Below are 9,754 nucleotides of genomic sequence, written 5' to 3'. Positions count from 1 at the left end.
CCAGCCAACGGGCGGCGAGGGCAGCCCGAAGGGCGGGAGGTGTGAGCCGAGTAAGGCGGGGTCCCGGCGAGGAGCGGAGCGACGGTGGTGGAACTGGACCCAAGAGGCCCGCCCCCTCCTCGGCGGGATTGGTCGGACGTGGGGGTGACGGGCAGTCGGTCAGACCTGGAGTTTGGGGCTGGGGGGCGGGGAAGGGGCGGGGCGCGCGCGGCGTTGCCCAGGGTAACGGGCCCGGCGGAGCCTGGGATTGGGCCTCCAGGCCCGCAGGGGGCAGGCTCGCGCGCGTCCACCCTAGCTGCCCGGAGCGAAGTCACAGTTCCCTATTCAGGCGTTCCAGGCCTCATCTTCCCCGCCCCTTGGGTGGCCCGCCCCACCCAACGCTGTCCCCGGTAGGCGTCTGCACTCGGGCTTCTGGGGGCTCCGCTTTCTCATCGCGCTGTTCTGAGCCTGCCGCTTCCTCTCTCCGATGGGAATGGCGAGGGGAGATCTAGCCGTTAGGGTGGGAAGAGAATGCACGGAAAGCGCTCGGGATCAAGGAGGCCGTCAATAAACGGGAGTTGTTGCTATGACTTTGGTTGTGATCTGGGCGTTCCACAAACTGTCTTGGGTCTGGGTGAACTAATCAGAGGGATCTGTGTTAGAAGGCTCTCGGTGACAGAGATCTGGCTTGTTACAGGCACTCAGAGAGCTAGTCGGGGTCGAGGGTCGAGTTGAAGACAGGGAGGGGTGAGGAACGAGCAGAGGCCAGTTGTTTGGCCACTTGAGAGAGTTTGGATTTGTCCCGAGGGCACTAAGGAGCCCTGAAGGGCTTCAAGCCGGGGAGGATCATGGTGAGTCGGGGGTTTTGGAGAGATGTCTCTCTGGCTTATACATGGAGGGCGGATTGGAGGGAATGAAACGGGGTCGGGAGTCCAGGGAGGCAGCTGGGGGAGGGGTTGGGGAAGAAAGAGGGGGTTTGCACGAGGGAGGGACTGTGGGGAGGGAAGGAGGTGCAGGTGGGAGGGACGCCCTGGAGGCAGAGCAAACGGGCCCTGAAACTGGCTGGCCATGGAGTAGAAGGGGGAGAAAAGTTTAGAACCAGGCCCTCTGGCCGGGAGATTGGGCCCCAGAGGAGAAGCAGGTTGGGAAGATACTAAGCCCAATGTGGATGCCTAGCAGCGAGGTCCAGGAGGTACACAAACCCCGGGTCTGGAGCTTAAGAGAGAAATTGAGGCTGGAGACCAAGATTTAAGGATCGTCAAAGATGGTAATTGAGGCTGTGGGAGTTAGGGGTCTAGCGCGGGGAGGGTATGAAGGATCACTGGAGACAGGGAATGAACAGAACTCTGAAACGGAGAGGCAGGATTTGAGCAAAGGAATTGACACTGTCGATGAATATTGAAAAGGGCAGCCAGAGAGAGGAAAACCAGGACAAGGTGGCATTATAGACACTTTGAGGAAAGGCCATTTCACCAGGGTGGGGCCATGTCACAAACCCCATCCACTACCTCCTGCATTTAAGCAACAGCCTTCACACTGTATAAAATGATTGTGCTCGATAACTGCTGGTTCATTAATTCATTCAATAATATTTCTTGAGTATCCAATATGTGCCAGGCTCTGCTTAAGATGCTAAAAATACAACAGTAGGATGAGTGCGGTGACTCATACCTGTAATCCCAGCATTATGGGAGGCCAAGGAAGGTGGATCACTTGAGGTCAGGAGTTCGAGACCAGCCTGACCAACATGACTTGAAACCCCGTCTCTACTAAAAATACAAAATTAGCGGAGCGTGGTGGCGCATGCCTGTAGTCCCAGCTACTTGGGAGGCTGAGGCAGGAGAATTGCTTGAACCCCGGGTGGCGGAGGTTGCAGTGAGCCAAGATCACGCCATTGCACTCCAGCCTGGGCAACAACAGTGAAACTCCATCTTAAAAAAAAAAAAAAAAAAAATTACATTCTAGTTCCTGGGGACACAAACAATAAGGAAATACAGTGTTACTTTGTGTTACTTTCCAAGGAGAAAAAGAAAGCAGTGGCCGGGCATGGTGACTCACGCCTGTAATCCCAGCACTTTGGGAGGCTGAGGCCAGTGGATCACTTGAGGCTGGAAGTTTGAGACCAGCCTGGCCAAAGTGGCAAAACCCTGTCTCTACTAAAAATGGCAAAAATTAACTGGGCATAGTGGCACGTGCCTGTAGTCCCAGCTGCTCAGGAGGGTGAGGCAGGAGAATCACTTGAACCCAGGAGGCGGAGGTTGCAATAAGCTGAGATTTGCCATTGCACTGTAGCCCAGGTGACAGACTATGTCTCTAAACAAACAAACAAATAAATAAATAACAAGAAAGCAGCTAAGAGAATGGAGTGATGCAGCCAGAGTTAATTTACATGGGGAAAGGCCTCTTTCATTAGGTGAGACTGAAACAGAAATCTGAAGGAATGAAGGAGAAAGAGGGGGTTCCAGAAAGAGAAAACAGCAAGTGCAAAGGCCATGTGGTAGGATCATTCACAGAACCACAAAGAGGCCAGCATTGCTGGAGTGGAGTGAGCAAAAAGGAGGGCCAATGAAGGGCAAGGTCCAAGAGGCAATGGGGTAGGGGTGGTGACAGGTAACTTAGTATTTTTGTCATTGTTGGGGTATGTATGTGTGTGCGTGTGTGGCAGGGTCTCACTCTGTTGCCCAGGCTGGACTGTAGTGGTACAATTGTGGCTAACTGCAACCTCGGCTCACTGCAACCCCTGTCTCCTGGGTTCAAGCGATTCTTCTGCCTCCGCCTCTGGAGTAGCTAGAACTACAGCCATATGCCATCACCCCTGGCTAAGTTTTGCATTTTTAGTAGTAATGGGGTTTCACCATGTTGCCCAGGCTGGTCTCAAACTCCTGGACTCAAGTGATCTGCCCGCCTCAGCCTCCCAAAGTGTTGGGATTACAGGCATGAGCCAACACACCCGGCCTGCTGTTTGTTTTTTAGAGACAGGATCTCACTCTGTCATCTGGGCTGGAGTGCAGTGGTGCGATCTAGTTCACTGCAGCCTCAAACTCGTGGGCTCAAGTGATCTTCCCAACCTCAGCCTCGCAAGTAGCTGGCACTTGGGATTACAGACACATGCCACCATGCCCGGCTACTTTTAAAATTTTTTTGTAGAGACAGGGTCTTGCTATGTTGCCCAGGCTGGTCTTGAACTCCTGGTCTCAAGCAATTCTCTTGCCTTGGCCTCCCAAAGTGCTGGGATTACAGGCATGAGCCACTGTGTCTGGCCCATGGGAGGGTTCAAGACCAGCCTGGCCAACATGGTAAAACCCTGTCTCGACTAAAAATACAAAAATATGGCTAAGCGCGGTGGCTCACGCCTGTAATCCTAGCACTTTGGGAAGCTGAGGCAGGCAGATCATGAGCTCAGGAGTTCAAGACTAGCCTGACCAACATGGTGAAACCTCATCTCTACTAGAAATACAAAAATTAGCTGGTTGTGGTGGCATGCACCTGTAATCCCAGCTACTCATGAGGCTGAGACAGGAGAACTGCTTGAACCCGGGAGGCAGAGGTTGCAGTGAGCCAAGATTGTGCCACTGCACTCCAGCCTGGGCGACAGAGAGAGACTCCATCTCAAGAAAAAAAAAAAAATAGCTGGCTGCCAGCGGTGGCTCATGCCTGTAATCCCAGCTACTTGGGAGGCTGAGGTGAGACAATTGCTTGAACCCGGGAGGTGGAGGTTGCAGTGAGCTGAAATGGTGCCACTGTACTCCAGCCTGGGTGACAGAGCGAGACCCCTGTCTCAAAAAAAAAAAAAAAAAGAAAGAAAGAAAAGAAAAGAGAACCAGTGTGGTGTCGTGAAGATGATGTTTCAGGGAACAGGGAGTGATGGGCTGTGTCAGATGTGGCTGAGGAGAACCGAGGTGTGACCATTAGATCCAGCACTGTGGAGTGCGTGGGTGACCTTGACAAGGGCATGTCAGCCGAGAGGAGTATGGGGGAAAGGCTGGTTGGAGAAGGCAGAAGAGGAAACTGGGAGGAGAAATTGGAGACAGCAATGTAGATGATTCTTTTGAGAAATCTTGTGGAAAAGGGAAGGAAATGAGTGAGCAGCAGCTGGACAGGAGATAAGGTTTTATATTTTTAAGGTGGAAGAGGCCAGACTCGGTGGCTCACGCCTGTAATCCCTGCACATTGAGAGGCTGAGGCGGGAGGATCGCTTGAGGAGTTTGAGGCCAGCACAGGCCACATAGTGAGATCCTATCTCTATAAAAATAAAAAATAAAATTGGCTAGGCATGGTGCTGCGTGACTATAGTCTCAGCTACCTAGGAGGCCAAGGTGGGAAGGTGGCTTGAGCCGAGAAGTTGGAGGTTACAGTGAGCTATGATTGCACTACTGCACTCCAGCCTGGGTGACAGAATGAGACCCTGTCTCTTTTTTTTTTTTTTTTTTTTTTTTTTTTTGACCCTTTCTCAAAAAAAAAAAAAAAAAAAAAAAAAAAAAAAAGAAAAGAAAAAAAAAAAATTAAGATGGAAGAAGTAACACTACATGGAGACTAAGGAGAAAGATCCAGGAGGCATGGGGATATTGGTGAGACAAGAGAGAAAGGGAGGATAGCTGCAGAGATGTAGGTAAAGGGGTAGAGTCCAGTGCAGGGTCCGGGGTTTGCCCACTGGAGGGAAGTGGGCCAATCACAGTGGGCCTAGGCACCTGTGAAAATTCTCTTTTGTTTGCTTTTATTTTCTCACTGAAATACATATGGTTTTCGTGTGAACTACTTTCCTTTTATTTCTTCTTTATATGACAGTCAGGACATTATATTGATTTTTTTGAATTTATGTGTGTAAGTAGGTTATATTATCTAGGAATTTTATTTCGGGATGGGAAAAGGGGCAGTGCAAAATACTCAATAAAAAAAATGGCCGGGCACGGTGGCTCACAGTGGCTCACAACTGGAGTCCCAGCACTTTGGGAGGCCGAGGCAGGTGGATCATTTGAGGTCAGGAGTTCGAGACCAACCTGGTCAACATGGTGAAACCCCATTTCTACTAAAAATACAGAAATTAGCCGGGCATAGTGGCACGTGCCTGTAGTCCCAGCTACTTGGGAGGCTGAGGCCAGAGAATGGCTTGAACCTGGGAGGAGGCGGTTGCAGTGAACTGAGATGGCACCACTGCACTCCATCCTGGGTGACAGAGTGAGACCCTGTCTCAAAAAAAAAAAAAAAAAAAAGTGGGTACTAGTCTGACAGGATTGAGCTCCCTTGTTGCAGGGCCTCATAGGTCATTGCAAGGCTAGTGAGATTGAAAAAGTGTAGGAAAAAAGTCACCATTACCCAGGCAGTGTGGGGTTGCCCCTCTGGTCCCCATTTTGCCATTGACATAATGGGCATCAGTCTGACCAGCAAAAGACTGAACTCCCCTATTCCAGCCCTGCAATTCAAATATCCCAGATGGGGGTCAATCCAGGAAGGCTGCCTGGAGGAGGGGAGGAGCAAAATAGTTCGTTTTAGTGTGTGTGTATATATATATTTTTTGAGATGGTGTCGTCCTCTGTCACCCAGGCTGGAGTGCAGTGGCATGATCTCAACTCACTGCAAGCTCTGCCTCCTGGGTTCATGCCATTCTCCTGCCTCATCCTCCCCAGTAGCTGGGACTACAAGCGCCTGCCATCATGCCGGGCTAATTTTTTTTTTTGTATTTTTAGTAGAGACGGGATTTCACCGTGTTAGCCAGGATGGTCTCGATCTCCTGACCTCGTGATCTGCCTACCTTGGCCTCCCGAAGTGCTAGGATTACAGGTGTGAGCCACTGTGCCCAGCCCGTTTTTAGTATCTATTGTATCTGCCATGCTGGCAGCTATGTGAAGCTATTTATTTATTTTTATTTATATTTATTGAGACAGAGTCTCACTCAGTTGCCCAGGCTAGAGTTCAATGACATGATCTCGATTCACTGCAACCTCTGCTGCTTGGATTCAAGCGATTCTTGTGCCTCAGCCTCCTGAGTAGCTGGGATTACAGGCGTGCACCACCAAGCCCGGTTAATATTTTGTATTTTTAGTAGAGATGGGATTTCGCCATGTTGGCCAGGCTGGTCTCCAGCTCCTGACCTCAGGTGACCCGCCCGCCTTGGCCTCCCAAAGTGCTGGCATTACAGGCGTGAGCTGCCGTGGCCGGCCGATGTGAAGCTATTTCCATCCTCGCCACAATCTCAAATCAGAGGGGTGAAGTTACTTAGCTAGGGTCACACAGCAAGGAAGCTTTTGAACCCTGGTCTCAGCGATTTCCTGACAGGTCCTGGCAGATGAGGGGAAGGAAGGAGGGGGAGGAGCCCTCTGTGACAGTTGTCCCAGAAAGGGCATAAACAGGATGTGGTGTTGCATGAAACCTTCCTCCTACTGCACAGCCTGTCCCCTCTGCAACCCCGGTCCCCACCCCTAGAAGACAGCGGAACTGAGAAAAGAAGAGGCCTGTGGACAGAACAACCATGGTCAGGGGACAGGGGTCCTATGGGAAGAGCTGGGGCTGGGGTCGGAGGACACCTGGGCGAAGGTCAGGCTATGGGATGGAGGTCACAGGCCAGGAAGGGGACACAACTGTGGCGAACAGCCTGGCTGGGAGGACAGAGAGACAGTGGCTCTGGGTTTAGGCCCAGGAAGTGGATCTCTGCATCTCCTTGAGTGTCCCCCAGGGGTCCCCGTGGAGAAGGGGAATCCAGCCCCTGCTCCGTGCCCCAAGCTGAGCGACCTGGTGAGGGGCACCTACTCCGCGGGAAGGGTACCTTTTCTCAGTGTTCACAAAGGCATCAGATGGGCCGGTGCAACGCTCCTCTTCATGAGTGGATGGAGAAACTGAGGTTTGGGGAAGGGGTGAGGGCTGAGGCCAGACCATCTCAGCTCTTCCTGGGTCCTTCTGGCAGTCTGACTCTCTGGTGGTGTGCGAGGTAGACCCAGAGCTAACAGAAAAGCTGAGGAAATTCCGCTTCCGAAAAGAGACAGACAATGCAGCCATCATAAGTGAGTGGCATCTTCCCTCATGGAAGGATGGGAGGATGGTGGTGGGGGCCAATAAGGAGGGCTGGGCTCGTGTACCCTGTGGATCGGGGGAGTGTCTAATCCCTGTGTGCCACACCTCCCCAGTGAAGGTGGACAAAGACCGGCAGATGGTGGTACTGGAGGAAGAATTTCAGGTGAGGGGCTGGGGTGGTTGGGACTGGGAGGTATGGGCTGGGACTGGGAGACCCAAGTGGTTGGAACTGATATGAAGAGCCTGGCATGGGGGCAGAAAGACCTGGAGATCAGCTGAGCACAGTGGCTAATGCCTGTAATCCCAGCACTTTGGGAGGCCGAGGCGGGCAGATCACTTGAGGTCAGGAGTTCAAGACCGGCCTGGCCAACATGGTGAAACCCCGTCTGTACTAAAAATATAGAAAGTTTGCTGGCATTGTGGCATGCACCTGTAATCACAGCTACTTGGGAGGCCGAGGCAGGAGAATCGCTGGAACCCAGGAAGTGGAGGCCGTAGTGAGTCGAGACTGTGCCACTACACTTCAATCTGAGCTACAGAGCAAGACTCTGTCTCAGAAAACAAAAACAAAAACAAAACCAAACCTGGAGATCAAGTTCTAGCTCACTCATGACCCCCAGCAAGAGACTTTGCCTATATGTGTCTCTATTTTCTCATCTGTGAAATGGGGAGAATAGTACTTACCTCATAGGCTTGTTTTTACATCCAGTGATTTAATTCTTGTAATGGGTTTAGAACAAGGCCTGGCACTTACTGTATGCTCAATAAGGTGATGATGATCTTAATAATGATGATAATAATGCTTTATTGGCATTCAGATGAAAGAGTTTCCACAGAAGTTAAAAAGCTAGCTGGGCGTGGTGGCTCATGCCTGTAATGCCAGCACTTTGGGAGGCTGAGGCAGGAGGATCACTTGAGCCTAGGAGTTTGAGACCAGCCTGGGCAACATGGTAACACCCTGACTCTACTAAAAATACAAAAATTAGCCAAGCACAGTGGTGTGCACCTGTGATCCCAGCTATTCAGGAGGCTGAGGTGGGAGGGTTGCTCGAGGCCAGGAGTTTGAGACCAACCTGGGCAACAAAGCAAGACCCCATCTCTACAAACAACAATAACAACAACAACAACAAACAAAAAAGAGGTAGACTTCACCCTCTGGTGGCCTCACTGTCTTTATCAATAACAAGAACGATAATAAGGCTTATTTCCCTAGAGTTGTGATGAGGATTTATAAGGGAATCCATGGAGACTGAGGGCTGGGGCTCTCTCAGGCTCTCTGAAAAGCAGTATAGTGAAGCAGTTATGATTTGAACACAGATTCAAATCTCAACTCTGCTACTTTCTATCTGTGCAATTTTGGGCAAATGGCTTAACACCTCTGGGCCTCAGTTTTCTCAGCTGTATAATGGGCATAATGATAGGACCTACCCCACAGACTTATGGGATAGTTCCATGAATTAATCCATGTGTGTTTCGTAGAACAGTGCCTTGGCACATGGTAAGTGCTCACCTAAAGGAAGTCATTTTTTTAATCTTTTGACATGGAGTTTCGACCTTTTTTGCCCAGGCTGGAGTGCAATGGCACAATCTTGACTCACTGCAACCTCCGCCTCCTGGGTTCATGCAATTCTCCTGCCTCAGCCTCCCAGGTAGCTGGGATTATAGGTGCACACCACCATGCCTGCCTAATTTTATTTTTTTCTTTTTTTGAGATGGAGCCTCACTTTGTCTCCCAGGCTGAAGTGCAGTGGCACGATCTCGGCTCACTGCAACCTCCGCATCCTGTATTCAAGCAATTCTCCTGCCTCAGCTTCCCGAGTAGCTGGGACTACAGGTGCATGCCACCACACCTGGCTAATTTTCTGTATTTTTATTGGAGACGGGGTTTCACTCTTTTAGCCAGGATGGTCTCAATGATTTCCTGACCTTGTGATCCACCCGCCTCGGCCTCCCAAAGTGCTGGGATTACAGGCATGAGCCACCTCGCCCAGCCACGCCTGGCTAACTTTGTATTTTTAGTAGAGATGGGGTTTCACCATGTTGGCCAGTCTGATCTCTAACTCTTGGCTTCAGGTAATCTACCTGCCTCGGCCTCCCAAAGTGCTGGGATTTACAGGCGTGAGCCACCGCACCCAGCCTCATTCTTTGTCTTTTCTTCTGTTTCCTTGCCTCAGAACATTTCCCCAGAGGAGCTCAAAATGGAATTGCCGGAGAGACAGCCCAGGTATCCTGGAGGAAGAAAGGGTTGGATCAGGCCATGAGGGGAGGGGTGATGTTGGAAGTACAGGCTAAGGGACTTCTTGAATTCCAGCCCTATTCATGGACTTAGAATCTCTGTGTTTGGCCAGGCAAGGTAGCTCATCCCTGTAATCCCAGCACTTTGGGAGATCGAGGAGGGCAGATCACTTGAGATCAGGGGTTCAAGACCAGCCTGGCCAACACGGTGAAACCCTGTCTCTACTAAAAATATAAAAATTAAACCGGGCGCGGTGGCTCAAGCCTGTAATCCCAGCACTTTGGGAGGCCGAGATGGGCGGATCACAAGGTCAGGAGATCGAGACCATCCTGGCTAACACGGTGAAACCCCCATCTCTACTAAAAAATACAAAAAACTAGCCGGGCGAAGTGGCGGGCGCCTGTAGTCCCAGCTACTCGGGAGGTTGAGGCAGGAGAATGGCGTAAACCCAGGAGGCGGAGCTTGCAGTGAGCTGAGATCAGGCCACTGCACAACAAGCCCGGGCGACAGAGCGAGACTCTGCCTCAAAAAAAA

The 9,754-nt window shown here is 51.1% G+C and overlaps 1 protein-coding gene across 4 annotated transcripts in view; it reads left to right on the top strand.

Moving 5' to 3' along the window:
* The first annotated feature begins 629 nt into the window (after positions 1-629).
* Positions 630-9,754, top strand: part of GMFG (glia maturation factor gamma) — a 14,252-nt gene continuing 5,127 nt past the window's right edge. Inside the window, exons 1-5 of one of the 4 annotated variants that reach the window (XM_017887452.1) lie at positions 638-830; positions 6,365-6,448; positions 6,878-6,974; positions 7,098-7,147; positions 9,159-9,208. In XM_017887452.1, the coding sequence (XP_017742941.1) occupies positions 6,446-6,448; positions 6,878-6,974; positions 7,098-7,147; positions 9,159-9,208 (200 nt within the window). In that variant the 5' untranslated portion in view covers positions 638-830; positions 6,365-6,445. Of the gene's footprint in view, positions 831-1,227; positions 1,247-6,363; positions 6,449-6,877; positions 6,975-7,097; positions 7,148-9,158; positions 9,209-9,754 lie in introns of those variants that run through there. The other 3 variants (XM_017887453.1, XM_017887454.1, XM_017887455.1) reach the window with 3 other exon arrangements.

The sequence above is a fragment of the Rhinopithecus bieti genome, unplaced genomic scaffold, assembly GCF_001698545.2.
Source record: "Rhinopithecus bieti isolate Rb0 unplaced genomic scaffold, ASM169854v2 scaffold_15776, whole genome shotgun sequence".
NCBI lineage: Eukaryota > Metazoa > Chordata > Mammalia > Primates > Cercopithecidae > Rhinopithecus > Rhinopithecus bieti.
The sequence above is the reverse complement of the archived record's forward strand: the minus strand, read 5'-3'. Positions and strand labels throughout refer to the sequence as shown.